This window comes from Apteryx mantelli, chromosome 17 (assembly GCF_036417845.1).
Source record: "Apteryx mantelli isolate bAptMan1 chromosome 17, bAptMan1.hap1, whole genome shotgun sequence".
NCBI classification, from domain to species: domain Eukaryota; kingdom Metazoa; phylum Chordata; class Aves; order Apterygiformes; family Apterygidae; genus Apteryx; species Apteryx mantelli.
The window spans coordinates 19,028,008-19,055,998 of NC_089994.1; the positions used below are offsets into that span (position 1 = coordinate 19,028,008).

At 51.9% G+C, this 27,991-nt stretch overlaps 2 protein-coding genes across 2 annotated transcripts; one reads left to right on the forward strand and one right to left on the reverse strand.

The window, feature by feature from the left end:
* The first annotated feature begins 1,314 nt into the window (after window positions 1-1,314).
* On the forward strand, window positions 1,315-11,568 carry ASPHD2 (aspartate beta-hydroxylase domain containing 2). Its single transcript, XM_013952417.2, has 3 exons — window positions 1,315-2,352; window positions 5,390-5,503; window positions 7,122-11,568. Exons 1-3 carry the CDS (start codon window positions 1,467-1,469, stop codon window positions 7,229-7,231), a joined length of 1,110 nt encoding a protein of 369 aa, XP_013807871.1. The 5' UTR covers window positions 1,315-1,466; the 3' UTR covers window positions 7,232-11,568.
* On the reverse strand, window positions 11,255-27,621 carry HPS4 (HPS4 biogenesis of lysosomal organelles complex 3 subunit 2). The gene is made up of 13 exons (XM_067306884.1): window positions 27,545-27,621; window positions 26,339-26,429; window positions 25,641-25,784; window positions 24,516-24,623; window positions 24,019-24,135; window positions 23,796-23,890; window positions 21,648-21,720; window positions 20,893-20,926; window positions 20,167-20,263; window positions 18,775-19,705; window positions 15,227-15,359; window positions 14,181-14,289; window positions 11,255-12,604 (listed from the first exon to the last, which is right to left on the reverse strand). The coding sequence occupies exons 1-13, from the start codon at window positions 27,601-27,603 to the stop codon at window positions 12,433-12,435; spliced, it is 2,163 nt and encodes a 720-aa protein (XP_067162985.1). The 5' UTR covers window positions 27,604-27,621; the 3' UTR covers window positions 11,255-12,432.
* Between the last annotated feature and the right edge of the window lie 370 nt (window positions 27,622-27,991).

A 27,991-nucleotide genomic window follows, 5' to 3' on the forward strand; every position in this document is an offset into this window, starting at 1 on the left:
AGGAGGCTGGAGTTTCAGCCCGGCGAGTGTCGTTCGCGGTTACGAGGAGTCCAGGCACCTTCTCCTCTTGCCACCCAGCTGCTTTCCGAAGAGCTTTGGCCGTAAGGCTGCCGGGACGGCGGCGCCGCTGGTGCGAGGCGTTAAAGGCGGGATTTGCTCGTAGGCATCGGGAGCGACCCTCGCCCTCTCCGCCGCGCGCCTGCATGGCGAGGCGGGCACGGCACCCGGGAGGGAGCCGCTCGCGGCGGCGCGTGCTGCTCGAGGCTTGTTTTGCGGAGCATTTGGCCTCCTGGCCCAGGCGGAGAGGACAGGCTCTGGTTTTTGGAGAGCCGTTCAGTGCCCGGGACCCACAAACGGCTGCGAGCCGTTCTCCTGAGCTCGGAGCGAAGCCCAGACCTCAGCAGAGCCCGGGAAACTTCAGGCAATGAAACCCCCCCAGCGCCCGGACCTGCTGCCGTCACCGGAGCTTCCTTCCCGGCCGGGAGCGCTGGGTCCTCGCTCCGCCTGCCCCTGCGGGGAGTAGAGCGGCGGGCGCGCTCGGGGCTGCGCAGCCCCTTGCCCGCTCGCTGCCGTCCCGCTCCTTCGTCTCCGGCTTTAGCCGGGCGTTTCACTCGCGCCCCCATCTTCTCCTTACGCCCGGCTGCAGTCCGCTGGGACCGGCTGCCTGTGCTGCCGCCCGTCCCGCTGCCCGGTGCTGGGAACGCGGCAGCCTGTCTTGCTCCGAGCTGGACGGGAGGAGCCCGGCGCAGCTCCCGGGCTCGGGGCCACCTGGGAGATGCCGTCCACTGCTGGTGGAAAGCTCTCCATCTCTGGAAAGAGTCGTGTCGGGGCATTTGGATCAAGAGGATAAACCCACGTGCTGCCAGGCAGGGCCGTTAGGAGAGCGTTGCGCGCTTTGCTGCTGGCTGCCTCGTCGGCCGGATTTCGGGCGCGATAGCGGGGAAGAGCGGAGGGGAGGGAGCGAGGGAGGGAGGAGACGGGGCCCCAGGGCGACGAGAGCAGGGGGAGGCCCGGCTCTCCCCGCTCCCTTCGGGACTTAGGGATATTTGGGCATTCGCGGAAGATGCCGCGTTGGGGGGGGGGCTGGAGGCTCTGCTCAGCATGGGACGGTGTCGGGGCGCTGGGCTCCTCGTCCGTGCCCTGCAAGGGGACCGCTCACGCCACCCCCCCCCCCCCCCCACGCTCCGAGCTCCCGCCGAGCCCGGCGGGGAAACCTGCCTCCCTAACGCCTCCGGCTTTGTTTCCCCAGAGCCTCCCCGCGGCACCGCCGCGTTTCAGGATGAGCATCCCCGGAGCGTCGGCGGGGACCCCGGCGCGGGCACACCGCCGCTGACGCCGCGACCCCCCCGAGCGCGTAGGCGCGGAGCCCGCCGGCTCGCCGATGCGGCGCTCCCCGGCGCGCGGGGGGCTGCCGCGGCTGCGCTCCCCCATGGCAGACCTCCCGCTCCGCGCCCCGGCCGCCCTGCATGGTGTGGGTGCCCCTGAGAGCTGCGAGGACTGATCGCCGGGGCCTCCCGCGCGCACCCCGCCACCGCTGCACAAACATGTCTTTGGAGTGGCTGATGGGCTGGAGCTGGTCCCTGGACGGACTCCGGGATTTTATCGCCACGGGCATCCAGTCTTTCCGGGATTGCGACGCCACCGCCCTGGCCGCCGTCGCCTGCCTCCTGGTCCTCTTCGTCTGGTACTGCTACCACGTGGGGCGGGAGCAGCCCCGCGCCTACGTCACTGTGAACGCCCTGATGCAGGGCGCCGACGCCAACGGCCTGCAGAACGGGTACGTGTACTGCCACTCGCCCGAGTGCGTGCGCTGCACGCACAACGACGGCCTCAACCAGAAACTCTACCACAACCTGCAGGAGTACGCCAAGCGCTACTCCTGGTCCGGCATGGGCAGGATCCACAAGGGCATCCGGGAGCAGGGCCGCTACCTGAACAGCCGGCCGTCCATCCAGAAGCCAGAAGTCTTCTTCTTACCGGACTTGCCGACCATGCCCTATTTCTCCCGGGACGCTCAAAAACACGATGTGGAGTTACTGGAGCGCAACTTCCAGACCATCCTGTGCGAGTTTGAGACCCTCTACAAGGCTTTCTCAAACTGCAGCCTCCCGCAAGGATGGAAAATGAACAGCACGCCCAGCGGGGAGTGGTTCACCTTTTACCTGGTGAACCAGGGCATGTGCGTGCCCAGGAACTGCAGGAAATGCCCACGGACGTACCGTTTGCTCGGGAGCCTTCGCACCTGCATTGGCAACAATGTCTTTGGGAACGCTTGCATCTCCATGCTGAGCCCCGGCACCGTCATCGCGGAGCACTACGGCCCCACCAACATCCGCATCCGCTGCCACCTAGGTAAGCGCCCGGCGGCCGAGCACCGCGGGGTGGTTTCTTGCTGGGCGTCCCCGCGGCAGGTTCCCAAAGCGCTGGGAGCCCGGAGCGCGGCCTCTCGTGCCTAAGAGCTCCCCGAGTTCAGCCACTAATTGCATCCGTGGGGCCGGTTCCCGTGTCTGCGCCCAGGGCTCAAGGGCGCTCGGGGCAGGTCACCCCCTGGAGGCAGCAGCCTCCCTAGGAGAAGCGGCCCCCGCCGCGTGCCCAGCCTTTCCGGGGTGCCCCGCTCAGCGAGCGGCGCCGCGCACCCCCTCCTCCCGCAGACCCGAGGGGGGGCGAGCTGCCGCGGGGCTGACACCGGGCTGCTTTTGCTGCGGGGGGTGTCCGAATGATCCCGGCTCCGCAGCCACCCCCCGTGTCGCCCTGCCGGGACGGGAGTCCGCCTGGGATGCTGCTACGGCACCCGAGCCGCCTCCCCGCACGTGCACCCCCATGCAGCCGCTCGCCCTCGCCGGGGCGTTGGGGCGCTCTGCCGGAGCACCCCGGAAAGGCGAGCGCAAAGAGCAGCGCCGCGAATCGCACGGTAGGGAGAGGGGCGCGCGGCTCGCTCCCGGGATATCCCCTCCGGCGGGGCTGGCGCTTGCCGCCCCGCTCTGCTCCACGGGAGCGCCCGGGATGGCGGTGCCCACGCGGCACAGATGGCCGGGATTCTGCGGCGCTGGAAGGAACGCCGCTAGCGCCGGGGGAGGAACCGCACGGGCCCTGCTGGCAAACACCGAGCAATTGTTCAGCCAACTCCTCCTGGGTAAACACGCTCAGACTGCGACTTGCCTTTTGATTATTAGGGAGAATCGGGCTGCAGAACTAATCTCGCGAGCCCTCTCGTCCCGGATTGCTGTTGGAGCTACGGGAACTACCCTTCCTCGTGTCAGGAGGGCCGTCCACCTCCAGGGACTCCCGAGCTCCCCCCAGCCGTCGTTAGGCCGGCGGGGTCCGCGCTGAGCGATTCGGGGGCGGCTCGCTGGCGTGGCCAAGGGCAGAGCACGGTTCCCGGGAACGCGGCGCGAGCGGGGCAGGGTTCAGACTGGCTCCGACCAAGACCTCCGCCCGCAGCAGCACAGAGCCGAGAGGACGGTCCTCCACCGGGAGCACGGGCGCCCCAGGGACGCTTGCGATGCGGCTCATCCCCTTGTCCCCTCCCGTTTCCCCGAGTCCCCCCTCCACCTGCTCCGTGGCCGCCGGCGGTCCTGCCAAGACGCAGTGCTTTGCCCAGGTGTGACGGTGTGCTCCTTCCCCCCCATGCCACGGGGCTGCTCATGGACTCGGCGACATGCCCCCCCTCGGTGCCGGTGTCCCAGCTCTCCTGTGCCCGGAACGCAGCTGCGCGTAGGAGACAACCAGCCCTCTGGGGCCAGCTCACTCCGACAAGCCAGAACGGCCTCTGCTCCGGGCACCTGCCGTCAGCGCAGCCGAATCCCTCCCTAGGCTTTACCCAAGCCCCCGCACAACCGCCCGCGGCGCTTTGCTGAGCACGCAGCAAACCGGGCCGCCAGCCCTGCCCCTCCGAGGGACGGGAACGCGTTCCCCCGGGAGCGCTGCTCTGGAAGGATACGCTGTGCACTGCGAGCCGCCTCCTCCCAAGGCTTCCCTGGCTGCTCCGCTCGCTCCTTCCAGCTGGAGCGCCTCCAGCTGAGGCCGTTGTGCAGGGAAATCGGTTTGGTTTTCGTAGGCTTTGAAGCATGCGTTAGAAAACCAGACCAGCCTTTAACTCTCCCAGCTCTCCTGGGCTGCTGGGAGCCCCTGCTGCGCTCACTTGGTTTTGGCATCACTTTGAAATCCGTTTCCGCTCGTGTTTCCAGCATTGTCACGTGAGCCTTGACCCCTTTCTCAGCCATATCAGCATCCGCAGGGCAGGCGGGCTCTGCGTCAGCTCCAGCGGCCCTCAGCTCTGCAGGGGGTGACGTTCCTGACGCGCAGGGCAGTGGCATCGGCCCTTGCCACGCTGGCCTGACTCGTGCTAATATTTTAGGAAAAGACCCATTTTATTTCTGGGGTTGTCCTTCTTCATGGGGCCTTCACAGCGCTTCTCCTGTCATGAGGCTTCTGCAGTCCTCATGAATTTCTGGCCTTGCAGCCGCATGGTAGGGCACGGCCGTTGCGGCGTCTCAGGTGGGTGACCAAGTCACAAGGCAGATGATGCGAAATGATGCAAGGTCAAATGGGGAGTTTGTGGCAGAGCCAGGAATCGAGCCCATTTCTCAAGTCCCAGTGCAGCATTTTCCTGCTAATCTAGCCTTGCAGTGGGCAGTGTAATTGCAGCAGTGCTGGAGAGAGATAAGAGCGCAGGCTCTCTCTGCCTCTGGCCCTGGAGCCAGAAAAACGCATCAGGAAACTGGCTTCCTCCACGCGCCCCGTGCTTCACGGACTCCAGGGACTTGGCAGCCGTGCCGGGTACGGGAGAGCGTGCCGACGATGCTCCGCGCGTCGGGGTACCCCCAGCGAGGCACAGGGCTGCCGGGGAGCAGCCAGGCGGGGGGGAGCTGTGCAGGGGCAGGCTGGCGCTGAGGTGCATCAGCTCAGCTGGGAAGGGCTCAGGCTTTGGAGTTCAGCTTGCAAATGCGGTGGCAGCTTTGCATTTTTCGAACCCTGGACTTTGCCGTGACCTGAGTTTGGTTCAGCATCTGCTGTTCCTGCTCTCTAGGAGGAGACAGCCCCTCTTGCCTCCACTTTGCCCTTCGGCGGCGGCAGCGCGGCGCTTGTGCGGAGCTTGCCTTCCCTTCGCGTTTCGGGACGCGGTGCTGCAAGGCACAGGTCTCTTGCCCAAAGCCTGATCGGGGTGAGCTGGCTGAGCAGCTGCCCGCGCCGCCTCCTGCCCCGGGCTGCCGTGGGGCCAGGTTTCAGCAGGGACGCGGGGCTGGGAGCCGGCTCGGGTACCAGGGGAGCAGGAGGGCTGGGGAAGGGGCTGCTCACCGAAGGGTTGGCCGCAGGCTCCCGGCCTGCAAGCGCTGGGAGCACAGCACTGCCTGACTCGCCGCTGTCCTCTCTCTCTTTGCACCTCAAGGTCTGAAGACTCCCAGCAACTGCGAGCTTGTGGTGGGGGGCGAACCTCAGTGCTGGGCTGAGGGCCGGTGCCTGCTCTTTGACGACTCCTTCCTGCACACTGCGTTTCACGAAGGTACGTACAGAGCTCCTGGCAGATCCTGGCTCTCGGCTTGCAGGTCCTCGCAGCCTCTTCTCACGCGATGCCAGCTCCTGCGGGGCCTGGGAGGAGCCGCAAGCAGCACGAGTTGCGCACAGCCCCTTTTCCTGCCAAGATGTCTGCAGGGCCTGGAGACAGTTGGATCCCTTGCAGGTTGGACCGCTGATGCCCTTGGCTTGTACCAGGGTCCAAAGTACAAGGAAGGCAGTATCCCCATTCCTGGCACTGCCAGGACACACACATTGCTAGTGCTCCCTGCTGTTTCAGGTTAGCAGAGCTTGCCCAGTCCCCTTTGCCCAGTCGACCTCCTGGAGTCCTCTCCTCAGCCTGCCCTATGGCTCATTTCTCTTCCAAGTCTGCAATTTGATTTCGGCCATGCAGTAGTGTCACAAATGTTTGCCAGTGCAGCACGGGTGCCTCGCGGCCCTCTCCGTGCCATGACAGCAAGCACAAAAGGCATCCCTCTTCCCCCAGAGCTTTGCAAGGCTGCTCAGTTACTACTGCTGACGGCCACAGCATCCTCACGCCCTTGCACACATCGCTGCGTCGCAGCGGACCAGCGTGCGAGGAGCCAGAGAGGCCCTTCTCTCCAAGGGAGGGAGAAGAGCTTCACCGGATCCCAGAATCCAGACCCAGCAAAGGCAGACTCCGCATCGCCTGTCACGCCCCAAGTCCTCGCTGGTGCTCAGGACAGGCGGTCCCTTACGCACCTCATCTGTCTGTAGCTTTGGACCCATCTGACACCTCTCCCACCCTCTGGGTTAGGTTGCAATTGGTCTGGCCTTTTCCACAAGGCTCCCTCCAGTTTCCTAGAGCTTAGGTCATCCTAAACTTTTTGGTGGCTGTGACCTCAGGTGGACGGAATTCATGCTTCCCTGGGTAAACGCAGCATTGCAGGTGGGAAGAAGCAGCAACACTGGCCTGTTTTGTTGTCCCTCTCCCTCACAGCTAGAGGCTGTACTGTTTCAGCTCTCCTGGATTAACCAGCATTAGTTGCTGATGGCTTAAAAGCATCAAGCAGAGCTGTTTTACACAGGGGAACGTGTGAAGAGAGTGGGAGAACAAAAGCTGCTGCTCCCACATAGACTCTGCTATGGATTTGGGAAACGCAGCTTATTTCAGAGCTGTGGGGATAGGGAAGGCCAGAATAGCACAGCGGAGTCATCGCTCTGAGACAGAGCTGGAATGAAAGCTGTCTTTAAACAGCAAGCCCAGTGTCATCGTGCCTGCTGCCCTGACGTGGGAAACCTTCGTGACTCACTGCAAAAAGCAGCACTGGGGGGCCTGTTTACATGCCAGGAGTCGAGCTTCCAAAGAAGGGACCCTGGCATGCACGAACAGAGCGGCTGTATGTCACACGCAACTGCCCTGAGCTGCTTCAGCCTGGACCTGTGGCTCTGCGCACGTACCTGCCCTGGGGGCGTTGCAGCATCCTCACCGAACGCCCCAGCTCCCCGTTGCTCCTGGCTTCCTCGGGTGGTGCAGAAGCCGTCCCCCGCATGGGCTCAGGGTGAGCGCAGGTCTCTGATGCGAGCAGGGCAGGAGAGAAACCTAGACGAGCTCCCGTCTCACCAAGCTCTTGTGTCCCATCCAGGTCCCCCGGAGGAGGGCCCCCGCGTGGTCTTCATGGTGGATCTGTGGCACCCCAACGTTGCAGCTGCTGAGCGCCAAGCCCTAGATTTTATCTTTGCTCCAGGACGATGAGCACACTGCCTTGATGTCGTGGGTTCGAGGGCAGTCGAATGGCCCGGCGGGCCTGGCTGACTGAGCTCCCGCCGCAGGTCCAGCTCCACGCTTGGAAGCCTGCCTCACGGAAAGCTTTCTCACAGCACATACAGTGTTGGGTTCTTCCCTCCTTTGGGTTCTTGTAAATGGAAACTTCCAACTTGTATTAACTCCCCATCTCTTTCTTTCCATCATTTGCTTCAGGGATTCTTTTCCAACATGACAGTGCATTATTTTCACTCTGTGGTTAGATGCAGTACTACTCTAGTACGTGTTATGTTGCTACTGTGTTTTGCAGTGTTCAGAATTAGACTAACAAAACCAAGGGTGTATGTTTGAATGTAATAATGTAAAATTTCTCGTGGTCATCAAAAGAACAACACACACACACGCATAAAAACAGTGAACCAGCCAAACAGTGAAGCGCTGCACTCAGCCTGCCTTTGTCCGCGTTCGCAGTCACCTTGCAGCCAGCCAGACGGGGCTGCTGAGGGCTGCAGCAGGCTCGCTGCCGCTCTGCGCGTAAAGCACGTTCGAGGCAGGGGCCGTTCAGGCTGGGGGCAAACCAGGGCAAAATTAGGGCAGTGCTCTGCCAACAGAGAGCTCTTGCACACGGGGCCAGAGGCTCCCGCTTTATCTCTAGCATGTGAGTAGTGCCACAGGGCTGCCGAGAAGGCCCCAGCACGTGTCGGCCCCTGGCCCTTTTGCCTTGAGAAATCATTTTGTCACTCTGGATGCAGAAAACAGCAAAATGCCGTTTCCCATGCTTTCCATGCAGCTGGAAGTGCCGGCAGCCAGAGCAAGGCAGCAAGCCCAGGAGAGCACGTGACGTACACCCTGTCGAGGGGACGGCTACACAGCAAGCCCTGCTCTGTAATCTGACCAAAGCTTTATCAATTTGCCTAAATCCCGTCGCTTTATCTGCAACCTTCGATCTTCACAACTCAAGGCTGGGAAGCCCCTGCAGAGGCAGGGAAGCTTGTTTGGAAATGCAGAGTACAGCTTTTGTTTTTCTGTAGACAAAGGACATTAAAGGGAGGAGGTCAGACTTCCTTCCGCTTCTTGATCTTCTTTTCCTACAGCAAGAGCGAGCATACAGAGGGAGGCAGCTCCAAAATACCTGACAGCCAAGGGAGGGTTTTCAAAGGTAGGGGGCATTTAATTCTGCAGCACAAGAGAAACAGCCCTCCACCTACCTCTAGGAGTCCTGCCCACCTAGCAACCACCATGCTTTTCTCAAAGTCTGTCCCAGCATTCAAGGTTTGTCTGGGGGGGGTTGGGTACAGAGCTACCAGATAGTTTATAACATGCTACACTTAAAGCACAGCATGTCACAGATGCTCACCACCATACGTGCTCCTCTGGTTGGAAAGCAGCTGCATAGGCTAGAAAACTGCCAGAGGCAGCTGCCTTGGCAAGGGTCTTGGGATCGTTCACTTCCCAGCGTGGTGCCAGGGAGGTAACCCAGCCCAGGTCCAGTACGATTTCTACACAGATTTTTCAGTGATTAGATTGCAAGATAAGACAGAGATTTCAAATACATCTGAAATATTTTTTACACCTGTCTTGTTACAGAATATCTGAAATGCATGATTTCTACACACATTGACTACTTGGAACAGAATCTGAGGAAGCAGGCTGGCTTGTTAACTGTCTTACAGTTTGGTAACATTCATACAGTGGATAAGCAAAGATTATCAATAAACAGTTGTGCTGAAAACAGAATGGGCTCTGCCTGCATGTGTAACTATTCCAGGATAAAGCAAAATACTGAGGATTTGGATCCGTCCTACCTAAGCTGGCCCCAACCTGCTGAGGCCTCTGCACAGCTTGCTAGTTTGCTAGCAAGGAGAAAAGTGTAGCAAAGACAGAACTCTGGGGGTGGAGGAAGGGGCGCAGCGGGGCTGAGTTTGCAAGTGATACAGTAAGCAAGGACAGTGCTTTAAAATATCTGGCCCCATGGTGCTTCTGTCCATTTCTGTCCAAGCCCACTTCTGTCCTGACCAGTTTTAGCCTCTCTGTCCAGAATCTCACCAGCAGTCCATTAGCAGCCATGCTGTTAAGGAGCACAGGGAATATCTGCTTTGAATCTCCCTGTGTTTATCACATCCCTTTGGTCCATGCACTTCACTGCAAAGCCAACCAGCTTGCCACAAGCTGTAGATTACAGCAACATTGCCTGTGCCCGAGGCAGCAGGGACTATCACCGATAACCCTGACACACTACAGTCAGCAGGAGAAACAGAGCCACAGACCTGCTTACCACACTAATTTAGCACATTATCCAAGCTCAGCAGAAGGGCCACCAGCTTGCAGGAGAGTCTTCCAAAAAAACAGTTTTGGAAAATGCTTCCAGGTCCCTGCACTGACACATCAAGGGCAGCAGGCACCTTGATCAGGGGGAGCTCTGGAACAGAGGATGCTGTGCTGCCAAACAACATTTGCTGTCGAACTGCCTGAAACCAATGCCCGACATCACCCAAAGCACAAGGCCTGTTTGGTAATGCAAGAAATCGCTCAGCATGAGGCCTCTGCCCCTCATTAGCAGCCTTCTCCTGGCAATCTTGCATGGTCAGTCAGGACACAGCCAGTGCAGCAGCTGCTCTTCATCTTGTTATATATGAACATGACCAGTTTTTAAATATCCTTTCTACAAAATACAGTCATTAAGTCAAGAGCCTGGAGTGCTTTGCTGTGCTACCGCAAAACAATGTTCCTCTTAATACTCAAAGGACTGAAACTGGTCTTGGTGGCCAGATGTAGTTCAAGAAGTAAAATAAAATGAAGCCATCCCAGCAGTTCCACTCTTGACAGACGGCATAGCAGATTGTAGCAGAAGATTTCTGAAGACAGCAGGCAAAAGTATCTATTTTGTGCTTTGCTGCTGTGCCAAAACTCCCTCCTGTCCCTCTCAGGCTTTTCTTTCAACTTTTTAGTTTTTCCTCATAGAGCACACAACCACTTCCCAAAACAGCCAGCTAGGAGACAGCAGGATCTCCCTCAGGAAAGCAGAGCAGCCTGGAGCTGCCTAGCAGCTCCGCTTGCTGTCACGCTGTTCCTTCTGGCAGATGGGACACTTCCTTGCCTCCTGAGCATTGCAGAGAGTCTCTGGATCAGGGCTGCTGAGCGTGCCGTGATTAACACGTGCCTGGTGTCAGGAGGTAGAGCCGCACCTAATCGATCACAGGTGGGAGCCTCTTGGCTCAGCATGTCAGAGGAGCCCTGAGCATTGCAAAAGGACTAGAGCACGCAACCATCTTTCTTCCTGCCTTCTCCTCACCTACACGATGCTTCTCTACTTTGCACTCCAGAACTGAAACAGCATGCAGTTGGTTCATAACTGGGGGAAGCAGCGCCTTAACTCTGTGCCCTCTTTCGCATCAGTCATCACTGAGCCAGGACGTCTCCTGGATGGTTGTAGCTCAGGCTTTTCAATGAGGTATCACATCCATGCTGCTATTAGCCAACAGGCAACGGATGGCATTTCCCCACAGAGCAGTTCCACTCCCACTGTCCCCATTACGAGGACAGCATCAGCAGGGAGCAGAGCAGCACTTGGAGCCATACAGCTCTACTGCCTGCTGAAACATCTTATCAGCTGATAGAGTTGGAAGCTAAAAGGTAACCAATAACCAGCCTCCCCATGAGCAAGCAGTTGAATCTTCCCCTGGAGTCCACTGAATTCCCCGGCTAAGACCTGCAGAGGGAATCACCAGCTGCCAGAGTGGAACAAGAAGCTCTGAGGATGGTAACTTGTCCAACTCCCGGGGGTGCCCTGCTCAAAAATTCACAGCAAAGCCAGTAACACATCTATCTTTAACTCTCTTCTTCACACACCCCTTTGTGCACTGGCCTGTGAACAGGCACTGCCTCTTCAAACCCACCAGTACAGGCACTCACTCTCAGAGAGGAGCTAACAAGCAGTATGTGGGTCACCCAAATCCAACCCCCCACAACAGGAATCACAAACAAGAAGACCAAGCAGTAAGAGGGACTCTGGCCTTGGACAAATGAGTCTTGGGGACTCTACTTTATTTTCAGTTACAGTGATGTGTATGTATGTACCAGCAGCAGTCTTTGAAACATACAGCACTGTCAGATGGCAAGCGTCCATCTCTCAGGTCTAAGCAGCCCTCAGTGCCAGTCCCCACCCCAAGCTGCTGAAAGGGGACGTACTGTCTCTTTACACAGAAAGACAACAGCCACAGAGGAGCTAAAAAGTCTCTTTCGTCCCATTAGCTTAAGGAGCTCCCAGTTGCCTTTTCTGTCAACAGAGAGTAGACAAATCAAGCAATAAGAGAGCAAGGAAGTGAAACAAGGTTCTCCAACAACCGTACTTGCAGAGAAGGGAGGGGAGGAAGCAGAAGGCCTAGGAGCAGGCAGGATTGTAGTGCATTCGGTCTCATAGGCAACACCATTGAGGCCCCTATGGGAGGCCAGCAGGTTACAGCACCTTTCTGCATATGGTGGGGAGTCTGGAAGGCAACAGCGTACTGCACAATCTCTGAATAGGCACAGAGGGACAAGGATCTCCCAGGTTCAGCTACAGTATAAAAACCTATTGATAGCTACTATAGAAGGATTATTAGTTCTGCAGCACATGTTCTATTCCAGTTAGTCTGAGAACATGCAGCCTCTGTTAATTCAAGGTAAGGAATTACATTGCGGCAGGGGATCATTTCTGTAGATTAAGAGGTATAAATAAAGCCCAAGGGGTATAAATAAAGCCCAAGTCTGACCAGGGCAAGTGTAGGCACAGAACTCCAGGCAGATGTCTGACTGACATCTCTGAAAGCAAGTACTGCACAGTGACCTGGCATCCTGTGTAGCTTAGAGCAAGAAAATGGTTTTACTTTAGGTCAAGGCAGGAGGCTCTGCCTGTGAGGGCACAGTAGTATGAACAGTCCTATAGTGAATGTAAACCAAGCATCCCAACACAGCTATTTTCTATCCTCAGTCTTTGGTAAGTTAACATCCACAATACTCCGCACTAGCACAAAACGTGCTGCAGGCACAGGGCAGTAAGAGTGCTCCTTCACCAAGGCAAGGCAGAATGGAGACCCCATAGACTTAGCACAGAGCCTAAAGCCTCCAACAGAATAAACGGCTTTGAGATTTTGCTTACTAGAGATGAACTAACTTTTAGCACAGGCTGAGACAGGTTGCCTCAGTGCATCAGTTCAAAGCAGGTTCACTCCATGCTTCAGCAGCTTTTGCTTGGCCTTGCTTGGTAAGCTGAATGCGCTGTCGTGAGGGTTGGGAACACCCGAGTTGCGGAGCGGAGTGCCCAGCTGCTGGAAGTAGGTCTCCTGGACAGGATTCCGGCAGGCATATATGGCAGTGGAGGCATTCCTAGCAGGATAGGAAAGAAAGCAACAGTCAGGAGCAAGAACTTCCTTTGTGCAAGATCCCCTTCTACTCACAGGACATACTGATCACCAGCCTGGGGGCTGGGCATTGGGATCTTTGTGGCACTGGTATCCCACTAGCTAGAGGAACTTTAGGACTATTTCAGTAGAGCAAAGATACACAGAGTTAAAACGGGCAACAAAACTGTGCAATGTATTGCCAGAAGGGCTGGCAGAAGGGAACCAGACCCTTTTTCTCAGGAGTCCTGGCATCGTAACAGGGAAACTATCAACCACCTCACCTTCTGGGACCCACTCAGCAGCATTAATACCTATGCGTATGGCCACCCTCTCAGTATTTCCATCGCTGGCAGAGAAGTCCAGTACCTCAAGAGCTAAATATTCCTCATATGTAACATCCCTCCTTTCCTGGAGGAAGCACGCTCACTGCTGCTGTCCATAAGCAAGTCCCAGCACAGCACCCTGGCAGCAGGAACCATATGAGGTTATCTAGTCTCATGTGTAATGAATCTAAGACACGAGTGAGATATTGTAACCAAGATGCCTGAAGTCATTTACCTGTGAGAGGAGGGAACATAGCGAAGGACCCTGCATTTCTCCTTGACAGAGGAAAGTAGCAACTGATATGTTTGCCAACAACACTCTGTGACAACTCTTCATAAAATAAAGCAGTTTTAGTCATCTTGTTACTCAGTCTGATTCCCACATGAAGCTGCTTTTTTTGGGGTAACACAAAATATGCCAGCTTACCCAGCACTGAATTTAAAGAGCCAGTCAATCTAATGCTAAACAAGGAGTTCTCCAGCATTAAAGTGTATGATTCACATTCCCTTGGCAAGCAGTGTCAGAGAAGTGAAACAGATTAACTCCCAGAATCACCTTTAGCTCATCACATAGTGGGCAAACAAGCACGGCCAGGCAAGCAGAGTCTCTGAGCACACACAACATAACCACCCTGCTGGAGATCAGTTACAGAAACAGGGTGGGTGCTGTAGCACAAGATCAACTTTAGCTGCTGCCGTGCGGAAAGGCTCTGACTGTGATAAGACCATCTTGCTTGGCGCATTACAATTGAGTTTGCCACGCACATTACAGTGTGTTTCCAACCCAACAAGCCGTGCAAGAAAACAAAATCTAGGTTGCCAATTCTGGGCGCCTTTGGCTCCCAGCCGAGACACAAATTTATTAGGAACAGCTATATTTAAAACTGCATCTTAGAACCTTATGGTGCCAGGAACTGGCAACATTCTAACATTATATCTTAATCCAAACCCTTGGCACAACTCAGCTGTGCCTTCAACTCACTTGTGTGGGTGCCATTCTAGCTTCGCAACACCCATATCAACCTACAGGCAGAATATCAAGCAGCCTACATCTAAAGAGCAAACTTCAGGAAAAAAGGTGACATGACTGGCCTTTGACAAGAGATAGTGATGCAATTATAGCACATGCCAAACCTCACCAAGACTTAGAAAAGGGGTTCCCCCAACCTGCCTATTCTGTGTGCTATACAACTATCTTGTGCCTGGAAGAGAGGGGAAGTTATAAACAGATCTTACCTAATTATCATTTCTGAAACATCTGGAAAGTGACTGAAGTCAGAGTGGATCAGCGTAGCAGCTCTCAGGAAGTGCCGATCCATAGGGCCAGGTGTATGAGGCAGGTTGGCTGCAGAACGGGAATGAAGAGGATGTGTTAAAGCCCACCATAAAGCAGTCTGCCCCCATTTTATTGACGAGGAAAGGCTTCTGGACTGCAGACATTCAGGAACTGTGGGAGAACAGAGACTGGGCGATACCCTAAGTCCCAGGGTGATGTTAATGAAATTTGCCAATGGCTCGGATTTTGCTCAGCCATGCACAAACAAAAAGTCTGGTGTGCTTTTCCCCATGAGTACATAGATCAGAGGGGTGACAAGGAAGGCCTAAGACATGGGTTACCTAGAATCACTGGGGTTTCTCTCTCTTTCCCTAAAGTGATTCTTCTAAGCTGGAGAGTGCCGGGATACTGCCTGTGAGGCTGCCAGAAAAAGGGAAGCATTAGAATGAACTGGAGCAACACTTGCATGGGGCTTTCTGCATGTTTATGGTCTACCCATCAATCTAAGATAGCATTCTCCAAATTGCTGGCTACCATCTGCTTCCTGTAGCCAGAAACGACTGACAAACACTCTGTTGCACTGAGGGTCAAAAGGCATTACCATCAGGGATGAATGAAGTCGGGGGAGAGGGGAGGCCGGGGGCGAAGTGGATTTCAAGCCCTGTCGTCCTGTCCTTGGACGTAGCAGTTAGCAGAACCCCAAGCAACATGTTTCCCAATGAAGTGCCAGTGGCAGCTGCCCAGCCTCCATCTCCCAACAGCCTCTGGCTCTGATCCAAGCTACAACTGCGATCAGCCAGCCTTGAGCAGATTACAAACTCGCACAGGACAAATCTTTCTCAATAGGACCTTATATCCAGGCCACTTCGTAGGGTAAGTTATACTAACTTAGCAAGCAATGTTTCAGAGAAATTGTGCGAAACATGAGAAAAGGTTACAATAAACCCTGTTCTCATATTGAATTCCTCTTCTGAAAAGACTGCTCTTCTGGAAGACGAAGACTTACCTGTGAGTACATTCTGAATGCAGTCATAGTGAATGAAACTGTAGGTTGCCTTGGCGAAAGAGGAGGAGTCTTTGGGCAAAGTCTCCCTCAGATGAACCTCAAGGCCATTTAGAGAAGCCAGACTGCTTTGGTACTGCAGACAGGGCAAAAAAAAGGCAAGTGTTAGAGCAGATACCCATGCCCTATGCAGCAGACACTTCCAAGGAGGTATTGGAGAGAGCTCTCGTGACTGACAGCAGGGCTAGACCTTTTCACACTCTGCTGCTGCTGCTGCCACCCAGGTTCCCACCCAGGAACCGCTGCGTAACTTGGGCAAAGAGGAAAGCACACAAGTCAGTACGACAGGGATACAGAAAAGGGCGATACAGCCTTAAAATAAGCCATTAAACCATCTGACGCCATTAATTACAGGAGAATGCAAGACTCCATTAATTCACTATGAAATATTACTCTCTAGGGCTCATTTTCACAGCCTGCTGTCCATGACTTTCAGTGGCAGCATGGAATATTCCTTTGTTTTTTGACTTAGAGGAAACCAGTTGCTATTATACCAGAAACACAGTATAACATAGGGTGAAGTTTTATAGACTTGGACTGGATTTAATTGCCTGCAGTGTTTCATGCAGCACCCTCTCAATACAAGAGTAGATCTCCTTTTAGCTTCCAGCGCCTAAGTAAGAAGAATGGGCTTTCGGCCTCCCTTCTGAATTTCCAGCTAGCTCCAGTCTGCAGCCCATGCACTGGGGCATCATCAGAGGAAAACAAGTGGCACAGCCTCACCTGTGCGCTAATGACAGGTCCAGCAGGGACCAGATGGAGGCCTGAACAACACATTCCCAAAACAATGCAATAACGTAAAAGCCGAACTACTTTATTGACCAGACTTTTAGCAATAAAGCCATCCTGGCCCTGTTAAGGCCTACTGCATCTCTGAATGAGAGTCTCTAAAACTGTGCACAGACTACTCTGCTGATACTAAAGAACATACTGCTTCACACAGCTTTCAGCAGGTAGGATTGCTGCCCTGAGCCACAATAGGAAAACGCATCCCTTTGCTGCTAAAAAGGAATGTGCAGAGGGGTGGACTGCCTGGCCAGGGCAGGGGCAAGAACTCCAGCTTGCAAGCTGCAACCTGCCTCCTGTCAAGTGCTAGGAAGATTAATTCTGTAATCCCCAAGCCTGTCCATGTTCTTTCCTCAGCCACAGAGAGGATCAAGCCTCCATTCAACACGCTGGCATTGCCTACCCTACCCTTGACCCTGCCGGTCACAGAACAGATTTACTTTTCCGTGCAATGTAATGAAGGGATAAGACCTGAAGACACGCACAAACTGAGTCTGAAAGCATTTCTGCGCCGTAGTGAAAGTCTGTATTAGAAACTGCTTTCCCAGTGGGATGATCTGTACGTCCTGCTGTTCTTAGCTGCACAAGTAGCATATTTTACCCTTCTTTGGTGTCATTCAGGGGCCTCAAAGTATTCGACAAACATTAATTATAACTGAGCTTTCACATCCCTGAGAGCTGAGGGTCATTTTTAATCTACAGATAAACAAAAGAACAGACAAGCTGAGGTTACGCCTCAAATCCACCGTGACGCTAGCAGCAGTACCTGGAAGTTACCAGCTCTGCCTCCTAGAATGGCAGAATATACAGCACATTTCTGCTAGGAAAGAACAAATACCCATACCTAGGGGAAGAACAGGATCGAAGGAACGCAGTCATGGTCAAAATTAAAGCTGTGTAAAAGTAAGATTTTGCTAAAATGGGATCAAAAGCAAAATTACGTGTGATGGAAGACAGCGCATGTGGAAAAACTTAAGCCTGAATGGAACACGGTTTTGTGAAAACTGGGGCAATATATATAGGAAAATTGATTGCATTTTTGCTCTACCAAAAGAAGTACAGTGTACCAGTGTTATGTATTGGATCTCAAGGCTTAATGATCCGAATGACAAACTGTGCCAGGATGGGCCCACCTTGCCTAGAGGCGGTTTTGCCTAGGTTTTTGATGGGAGGAGGATGTGCAATGTGTGCCTGTAACTAGCCAAGGGCTAACCTGAAGTAAAAAAGGGCGTTCCACACACTAGCTATATCCTTCAGACGTTCCTTCTCAATGGCAAATCAGACATAACACATGAGGTAAAGCACACACTGGTTTCCAGACACAGGATTACTGACAGGCAGGGGAGGGCCTGGCATCTCCGGGAGCCTTTGCACCCGTACAAGCTGCTGGGAAGCACCCCCGGCCTCAGAGCACGGTAGAGCTGCAGTACCAGCCTACCAGACTGGAGGCACAACCAAAAAAACCCAGAGAGCTGAGGGTATATGTAAAATAACAATGACCTTTAGTTCCCAAGAATGTCAATTCCCACACGCCTGCATGCCCCCTTTCCCTCCCCCCACCAGAGAAGATGTTCAAGACTGGGAGCCAGCGTGTGCCAGCCTATTTAAAATGGGCAGAAAAGGAGACAGAGGCAGCTCTGGCACCAAAGGCTAAAGCTGCACCTTCTGGCCTCTGCTGATTTTGCGGCGCTGCACGGAGGTGGCATCCCCCTGTTTACAGGGGGTCACCGGCACAACCTCCGGCTCCTGTGCAGCTCAGAAGAAAGAAGAGTAACCTTGAGGCTTTACTAATGCTGGGAGGCAGCATTAGCCTGAGCTTTCCTCCACCTTCCAGTCTGACAGTTAAAGAAATGAGGTTGTTCCTATGGCAACTGGCATATCAAACGGGCCTCTGCAGCTTTGACTCAGCTCCCTGGTTGGGGGAGAGGCAGAGGCCAGGCGTCAGCTCTGCAGACTAATACTTCACAGGGAAATGCCGGGAGCTGGTATGTCCTTCCCCCACACTTGTAAACGGCTCATTAACCGCATCTCACCGCTGGGCAGGGAAGCCTGCACACAGGAACAAAACCAGCAGCAGGAGTCATTTTGGGTTGTCCTGGTACATCACCTGTATGAAGCACCCAAATGGCACCCTTTGCTCCTGACACAGGTTCCCCTGGAGAGAGCACCGCCAAGGAGCAGCAGGCTAAGGATTGACAGCCAGACATTCACTTAGAAGGGAAACACTTCTGCAGCTTGCTGCCAGACACAAGTCTCACTGATGCTTCCAGAGTGAGAAGCTGTGACATACAAAGTGGAGGTTAAACAACACAGAACAAACCTTGTTTTCTGAATGCCACGATAAAACCGACAGGGTTTCCCTACAAACCCCCAACACAACACAGGCCTTTGGCAGCCTGTGGGGCTGTCCCAGGGTCACATCAACACATTCTGCTCAAGAGTGCTGTATTGGCACTAACAGACAATAAAAGGCTGTGGGGGTTATCTATAATAATGCTCTCACCTCTCAGGCTCGCTGCCTTACGTTTGCTAACAACCTCCAGTATATCTCTGGTTGCAGTGGCTACCCCTAAGCCAAATGGCCTTGGGAAAGAGATGGGAACGAAGATTCAATGCTCACTTTTCAGTTCTAACCCCTGTTCCATACCACCACAAGTCAAACAGCAGAGAAAATATCTGCAGATTTGGAAGGTCTTCCTGCTTACCACATCTTCAATGGAGCTCTGGTCATCTTTGAAGTGATCCTCAGCCAGCAGGGAGAGCACTAGCCCCTTAATGCAGTGAACATACAAGCTCATCCTAACTGGTTGGCCCTGTTTGCCTGAATCAACACCACCCTGAGCTCCCAGGCTGTCCACCTGAAAAGGCGAGCAACTCTCCCCGCTGCTGGGGCAGCCTGTGTTCTCTGCTGGGTCACTGGGTAGACTCTCCTGGACATCTGTGGCAGGCAGCCAACTCCTGCTTTTGTCCTCTGGCTGTACAACAGTGGTCGGATGATCCAAACCACAGACATTACCACCAGTTGCACTACTGCTTTTTCCAGGGATGCTATTTTGGCTGACAGTCCCTTGCTTGTCTTGTTCACTTGACTTCCTTCTGCTTAGTTCTTGAACAGGAGAGCAAATAGATGGACTGCCACTGGCTGCAGGACACCTTTGAAAACTATGCTGTTTAATAGCAAAGTCCACAACAGATTCCCCCATGCTCTGACTCTCCTGCTCCTGAACATAAGGGTTTAGAAAAAAAAAGCCTTCCAGAGATGAACCTGTAGTCTGAGCATATTCAGCAGTATGGAGTTTGGAAGTGCTTGGCAGCTCCTCCAGGTGTGTCTCTGATGAGAAGGATGCTCTTCTACTCAGCTCTGGGCTTTTGCTGCCTGGGGTGTTCAGTTCTGCAGCTGGAGAGTTCTTTGTACTGGCTTCCAGTTCAAGGAAGTCCTTCAAAGGACCTGTGTTTGCAAGGCTGCCTGTCTGTAGAGCATCTTCTGGTGCAGCTGTGCTTGAAGCCTGCTCACGAGACTCCTGTACAGAGGTACTATTCAGGTCTTGGTTTTCAGGAACCCCTGTTGATTCTGAAGTTACCTGGGAGCAGAGAGTATCCTTTTCTTCTCTAGGACTTGCTGGGGACATGGATGACCTAGCAGGAGATGAAAAGTTGATTAAACTACTGATTAGCACCTGTTTTGGGTTACTAATAACAGTACTGACCTATTCTCTGCTACAAAGCACATCTACCTCTGCAAAGAATGGGCTAAGCTCTGACATAGGTGAAAAGCATGGGCCTCATACATCACAGGCCCCTGGAAATGCTGCTCCCTTATTCACAAAGCACAAGGGTTTTAAACAGAGCATGATGAACTGAGAAACAACAGAACATCACAGTTGGTCTTGAGAAACAATTTTGCTTTAGGCTGCTTCACAACAGTAGATACCACATATTTTGTCCAGCCTAAAAGGCGTCAGGCAGTCTTAACAGCCAGGTGATAGAGTTTGAATTAGTGTCAGATCAAACAATTAACAACGGCTAGTGAGGACACGCTGCCACATGCTAGGTCACTTGCTGCAAAAACCTCTTCAAGCCTCAAATTCATTCCCTACCTAGTCATCCACTCCACTGGAAAGTCTCGGAGCACTGAGACTTCATCTTCTGTTAGGAAAACTGGAATGATACGAACTCCCTGTGGCAATGAAGAATCTGCAAGAGCAATGCAGGTTGGAGGAATTAAATTAACATGTCCCAGCATAATGAACAGAAGCCAAACTCCATCAGCACAAAGGCTTCTGCGGGAAGGGAAGGCATGCTCTCGTCCTGTATCCTGGGTCAACCTGGGAACTGGCAAAATCTGACTAGGCAGCATTTTCCCATCCACTTAACATCTGACACAGTTAAACTTTTCCTTAGCTTTTTCCTAACTATCCTGGCAGCATATCTATAAACTGATGCTAAAAAAGGGTAAGTGAAGATTTGGACTGAAAGCACCAGTCATCTACCCTCATGGTGCCAGCAGTGGCCAAGTAGACACATGGGGAACTGCAGTTAAAATAGATGTGCTGGTAATCTGCAGAAATCGTGATTCAACCCAAAAGAGCAAACTCCTTTGCTTAGCTGAAGGAACTAGATCTGGCTACACAACTCCCCCTGGCACTCACTGGCCAGAAGCAGCAATACCCTCAGCAATATATTTTTGCATTCAGCAAGAGCTTCAACATGAATCCCAGAAAACCAACTCGTGCTCTCACTGCAGAGAGAATTCAGCCCCAGAGGGTTGCTTATACACTGCTGCTGTGCACTTGGCAATCAGCACTCTGCAGCTGGATGCTCACCAGGCTCCCGCTGCTCCTCACCTCCAGGCTCACTCTGAAAGAAAAGCCAAGAATCAGCTTTGCAGCATGACTCAACACTTGCCATCAGTGCTATCGTGACACCTCCTCCAAGCCTACACAGAGAACAACAGGAGTTCTCCCTGTGACTACACAGGATACCAGACCAAAGAGCAAATGCTGTGATTGGTTTACCGTGTTGTGCAATGATTTGTTCCTTATGCAGCCCTCAAATTCAAGGGGACTTTCCAACAACCAATACAGCTCAAATCAAGGACAAATATCACAATCTGCCATTACTGACTACTCAGGGCACAAAAGCTTAGTCCATTCTCTTAACCAGAGTCAAGGTAGAGGCTTTACTCATGTCTAGATCTTGATAGCTTTTTTGTAGAACTCGAATCATGTAAATACTTAATTTTTAATAATTTTTAATGGAAATGAAAAGTGTTCCATTTGTCACTCTTAGATATTCGTTATGAACATTTAGTACTAATTATCCAAATCTGGGTAAAACACTAATCAAACATCACATAGAGAAGAATTCCTGAATTCAGTAGCCAAAGTACTGGAAAAAAGCAAATTCCTAGTGTAGAAGTCCAGAAATCTTACTCAATCTCAGCTCATAAAAGCTTTTAGTATCAGTATCAATATTTGTTCTTCTCGGTAACTGTGCATGTAAGATGTATGCGTGAAGAGCTCCCAGACTGTGCCACACAGTGTGTATCTGCATGCAGTGAATTTGTTTAGCAGTATACCTGGCCTGAAGATTCATTGCCCTGGAGGAGAACTTTGGCAGTAAGAGGAGGTGGCAGCTGGGTACTCACAATCCTAAAAGAATAAAATAAAGTCATTAATGAGCAGAGTATCATTTTCTCAAGCTCAGCTGTAGACTACCATCACTCAGGACAGGCATAGGCAACAGTAGTGCTCTAACTAGACAGCTACGAGCACTCTGAGCAAAACCGATAGTGTTGCAGGGCCCCATTTCACAGCTAGGTGATCTCTGGAGGAGTCCCTGAGGTTCTGTCAAACCCATCTCTCTCAGGTGGGCTCAACACTCTGCAAGGGTTGAAGGGCCAAGCTCAGACATGGGGTGTAACTAACACATTCCCGCACAACAAGAACATGTGCTGGATGACCTTCAAGACTTCTGGATTTTTTTTCTTTTCTTTAGGTCAGTTCCAATCCAAACTCAGGAAAGGCAGAACTGCCTGTTGGTATTTAATTTTGGCCAACAAATTTGGTTTTGCTGAGTCAAGAAACCATTACCTAAGACATATCAATCCATATACGCAACAGGCTTTCTGCCACTCCCTGCAAAGCTGTGAGCAGTGCAGAAGGTTTAGGAAGACCAGCGCTCATTGTACTGCAATAAAAGTCCCTCGTGCAGGACTTGCAAAGGAGTTCTTGGTCTTTCCGTTTACATCCTGTTGAGATCCACATTCTGTAGATTCTCTGAAAGACTCTAAAGAAGGGAAAGTTCAACTCAAGTACAAAGCTCTTTGCAGTGTTTCAGTAAGGTTCAGAGCTCAGTGAAGTCTGATGATATTTCATGAAAAAATCTCTACTAGGCAGAACAGCAACATAACAAGACACACATTGGCGATGAGCACCGGCACATGACAAGACTCAATTCTCCAGCCAGACCTTCGTTTTCATCGCAACAAGCAGCCAGTGTTAAGGATGCTACAGTGACTTGTGCTCAGTGCCCTGCTTGCAAGCATGAGATCATTCCCTCAAAAATGCCTGGCCTACTTCTGTCAGACCCGGAAATATGCACACATCATGGCATCTCTCCAGCGCTCATAAAGGGTTTTGCAGGCACAGTATATGTAACCTTTTAACAGTACCCAAAGGAAAAAAGTGCTTGAGTGCTATTGCCAAGAAATTCTCAAAATTTCCCATCTCTTGCCTTTCAAAGACACCTTTGAGGCTCTCCTTGCTGTGGTTCAAATGCCACATCTGCAGCATCTTCAGCTGTCTATGATCTGTCTTTGTGCTGAACAAAGTCAACATTTCTTGTGGGAAATTCTGGTTCATTCTTCTACATCATTTCTGCCAGCATAGATAGTGGTCCTGGCCAACAAATCAGTCAAAAATATATACATACACATACCCACATGCACTGAATTTGCAAGACAGCAAAGAAAACACTAAGAAGGAGAAAAGAGTAATGTTCACACATGTTATCCTGATTTGTACAGGGCTTTTACAGCAGCATTTTATAGAACCCAGCACTTGGAAAGCTCTGCAACTTAGAGACATGCCATCCCCTAAAAAGGGCAAAAGCACTTGCCAACACCAAAATGCTTATGGTTTTCATGTCACAATCCAGGGATGATCCCAGCTCTGGAGAATCTAAAGTACAATGTGAAAGGTGTCTAAAATACTAGAACATGTCAGAACCAGGTCACCGGATTCTTTTCTCAGCTATGTTACTACTGACTTCAACACTGGCACATCGGAAGTTCAGGAGCCAACCTTTCTGCTAAGTATCTTTCAACTGTTCAAGAAAAGTAAAGTTTGTGCCTGAATAACGTGCTCATATGGACATTAAACTTACTTTTCTTGGTGACTTCCACCTAAAAGGTCTAAGAAGTTAGGTCTTCATGTCCCATTGAATACCAAAGACAGTAGAATACCTACTAAAACCTAAACCTTAAATTTCTTCATGCTTCGGTTTCTCCTGCTGATAAACAGAGATAACAATTTACCCTCTTTGAAATACACCAGCAGATGGGGTTTACACCGTCTGAAGCACTAATGTTCCTGCCAGTTACAAACAGCAGCTCTGCCTGTACAGCAAGTGCCCTTGCTCTGCTCCCCGGACGCACTCTGGGATCACTTAGAGGGGGCAGCATCAACAGGCAGGTTAATCCTTTGGGTAATGCCTGGTTACTTACAAGCCTTTGTAGAGAATGCAGCCTGCCAAGACATGGGGAGACCGCTGGCAAGTTTGTAAGATGAGAGCTGCTTTCAGTAAGAGCAAGGGATCCACCTGGAGAGGGACAAACAGAAGAAGTTAAGCCAGAGAATCCTGCAAAATGCTCCAAGCAGCAAATAAAAATAAAACCACTAGCACTAAGGCAGGCCTAGAGCTAGATGCAACAGAGGACAGACTTCTACCTTGGTTTTGTCCAGATTCCAAAGAGAATTGAAAATCTTGTGGAGGTCACTGGTGTTTGTTTGGATATGTTCAATATACTTGTCCCACTGCTTGCTCAGTTCCTCCTGAGAAAATGCCTGGGGACAAGAAAAATCCATATGGCTGTCACTCCACAGTCCCTAATGCATTCAGGATGATTAGATGCAATCAGTCTGGGACAGTAATTGTAAATGGCAACTCTTATGAGGATAAGGAGAAAGAAGACAGGAGAACTTTAGACTGAACATCTAGGAAACTTCTCTGTCATGGGATATGCCAGCTGAAGGATGGACCAGGGGAACTTCATCACTTGAGACTGAGAACAGCAGCATAGAAGGGAGACAGCAAATGACCACACTGCCTCAGTGCAACAGGGGGATGGGCCTGGTCCCAGTTATGGGACCAATATGGGCCAATATATGCGGTGTCCAAGATCTCTTCCCAGCCAGAAACATCACAGCTGTTGATCTTTAATTACCGTGTAAGCATGGTGCACAGGTCCATTGTAAAACCTGAAGAGGCCGATCAGCTGCTCCAGAAACCGTCTACAGCTGACATCAGGAAGTTCAACAGCACAGCCCAGAACCTTTAATACAGAAAGCCATGAATGAAGAATGTTTACTGACACAACCCAGGGACAGCAGGTGAGAACAATTCTTACTGCTTTCAAACTGACTATTAAAGACATACAAACAGTTTATGGCAGGCAAACATCCCCCACATTCACAAGTCTGACAAAAAAACAAATTCAAAAATGCCCACAGAAGAACTTTGGCACAAAAAGGAGAAATAAATGATATTGGAAATCCAGAGTTTTAGATATACTCTCTTCCCATCACAGATGTTAGAGACCTAGCTTAGTGCTCTAGTAGTTAAGAACATTTTCCTGAAAGTAAGTATTCAAATTCATCTGTTATTTACAGAGATCAAGATGCTTCATTTAGCTTTTGAGTTGCCAAGGAAGAAACAGAAGCGCAAGAGCCTTCTGCTTCTGCGAGCTAAGTGAGTACGAACAGCACTGCCAGTGAAATAGGTCTGACTGTTCTTAGTCTAGTTTCCAGGGGATGGTTTGGGGTATTTTTGTTAAGACTGTGCTGCACAGTGGTCTTTATATACTAAGTGTCTAATACTGATAAAGGTCTGCAGCAGGGAATATTGAGGGTTAGCAGGGAAGAGCAGTCAGGCTACCAAACTGGGGTCTGAGTCCTTATTTTAAACTTTGGTACACAGACTTCTGTTTCCAGTCATTGCCAATAGCCCACAGAGACATATAGTTATGTAGATCCCAACTTTTTATAGCCATTGCCAGGTACCTCTTAAGAAAACATGTTTTGTGTGGACACATAAATGAGGTATGCCAAGCTTTTTTTTACAGAACAGCTGAAGTAATTGTCACTACACATGCTTGTACACTGTGGTAAACAAAATTTAAGTTACCTTGCAATGAAAAGTTGTGCATTGCAAGTTCACACCCTAGCTCTCCCCAGGTCTATTTGTGTGCAGGCCCATACCCTGAAAAAAAAAGCCCTCTTAGTTTGACAAAATAGTTGAGACTTTCTCATTGTTTTAGCTCTTCGACCACCTCTGGATCTCTTGGACTCACCCACAGATAGTCTCCATCCACTATAACTGCAAACTTGAGCTTTCTCAGCCGAATGAAACTGGGAGGAACTCCAGAAATCTCAGTCATACAATGTACCACTCCTGCAATCTGTCCGCACAGCAGTTCCTGTTGGTCAGGGAGAGTCTGTCAAAGAAGGCAGGGGAGAATTACTTATTTTCTTTTAAAAGGACTTGAAAAAAATCACTACTGCATCCAGTTAAAAATGGATTATAAATTCATTTCAATTATAAATCAAATGCAGCAGCACAGGAAAATTGTGTGGAAAAAATAACTGGACTGCTTTTTTTCAGGCAGCACAAGGGCCTAGAGCTCATCTAGGAGCACTCTGTCATCCCTAGAGTATATTTGTTCACAACATAAAACAGAACTGGACACTGCTAGACGATTCCACAGACAGGAATTCACAACCAAGGGAGCAGAGTGTTAACAAACAAGAGAAAGTGCAACACAACCACATCCAACATCAGAAAACGAAGGACTCTTGTGCACCCTGTGTGGTGGAGCACCATTCCACCTAGTTATAGTTGCACGAGTTTTCTTAAAGCTTTTATGAATGCTGAATACAAATTTATCCAAAGCACAATCTGGAATTACCATCATTCCTTAAACAGAATTATCAATACATACAGGCAATACAGGCACTCCTTTACAGGCACTAAAACAAGAGCAGACGTTACCTGAGGAGGATAAAAATAACAAATGCCAGCGCTTGTAGGATCTCCCTCTTCCTTAACCTTTGAACCATCATAAAGGAAAAAGTAATTCCACCTACAAAAGAAAACAATGGCAGAAATGATCATGTTTGAAAACTATTACACTTCTCCCTCTTCTATTATTTCAGGTAGAGCAATACGGAAATTAATACAAATCAAAAGAGACATTGTTCCTACATAACCCTATCCTCTGATTTAGACATGAAAGCAGCTTTAAAAGGGTCTCATGCTAATAAACTTGGCCACTTTTGTGGGTTTAAAATAGACCCTATAAATCCACAACTAAGAAAAGAAGAAGAAGATACAGATTTGTAAGATATTCTCCTATCCTGAGAGCATGGAATAATTATCATTAAGTGTTAACCATGTGCAGTCCAAACAGTTCCCAAAACCTGCTGCTTTTAACTTAAATGTTAACCATGTCTGATAAGCCATAAGGAGTGCAAGATGGGAGCTCCTTTCTGAAGGTGGCCTGTTTCATAATATTGTTCAGCTCATACCTTCAAGGATGTACTTATTTAATAATTCTTTTTTCACTCCTACCAGTAAGTAGCTAGTTACATTCATAAGCTTTGCATACAAGAGCCTTCCTGCAAAAACAGATGAAGTCTGGAAAAAAAAACAAACCACAATTCAAAAGGTGAAACTAAAGAACACAAGTTATTTACCAGCCAAGAAAAAAAGACTAAATTTGGTCTTAGACTGTGCCTACTCATTTCTGGAATGATTCATTAGAGAGAGAGAGAGAAAAGTTATTAAGATACTGCTTTAACTTCCAGGAGATCTGGATTCTGTTCCTGGCTTTGCCAGGCTCCAGGGAAGGCACACAGCTCATTTCTCTCTCTGCCTCAATCCTCCATCTGTAAGCGGGGAAAATAAATACTGCTCTGCCAGACAGAGATGAATAAGTGTTTACGGGACAATAGCACATTACTGCGATGGCACCACAGAGCCAGGCACTGCAGACGCCCCAGCGGGGGGAGCGGAGCGGAGCGGGGCGAGGGGCCCGGCGCTGCAGGCGGCTCCGGCGGCCGCCCCAGCCCCCGCGCGGGCGGCACCGCGCTGGGCTCGGGGCAGGGGCGCTCCGCGCCTCGGCGTCCCGCGGAGGCAGGGTGCCCCCGGGCCGCGCTAAGCAGCGCTGGCGGCGCCGGGGCCCCGGCCGGTGCTCACCAGGGCGCGGGGCCGGGCGCGGGCCCGAGCCCGGTCCCGGGGGCGGCGGGGCTGCCCATCGACGGACTCGGGGCCGGGCGCGGCCCCCGCCAGCGCGCTGCGCTCTGCTCGGCTCCGCCGCCCGCAGGACGCCCGGCGGCACGGGGGGGGGGGGGCTGAGCGGCCCCGCCGCCGCCCCCAGCCCGGTCCGGCCCGGCCCGGCCTGACCCGCCTGACGGCCGCTTCCGGGCTGCGGGCCCGCCACTCCCGTCGCAGCAGCACGTGACCACCTTCGCTCTACGGCGGCCGGGCGGGGACAGGCAGCGGCGGGCTCAGCTCGGAGGCACGTGACCTAGCCGTCACTGCGGCGGCGGGCGGGGAGACGCAGCCGCGGTGGCGCGCGCGGTTCAGGACCACGTGACTGCGCTGGCTCTACGGGGGCCGGGCGGGGACACGCAGCCGCGGTGG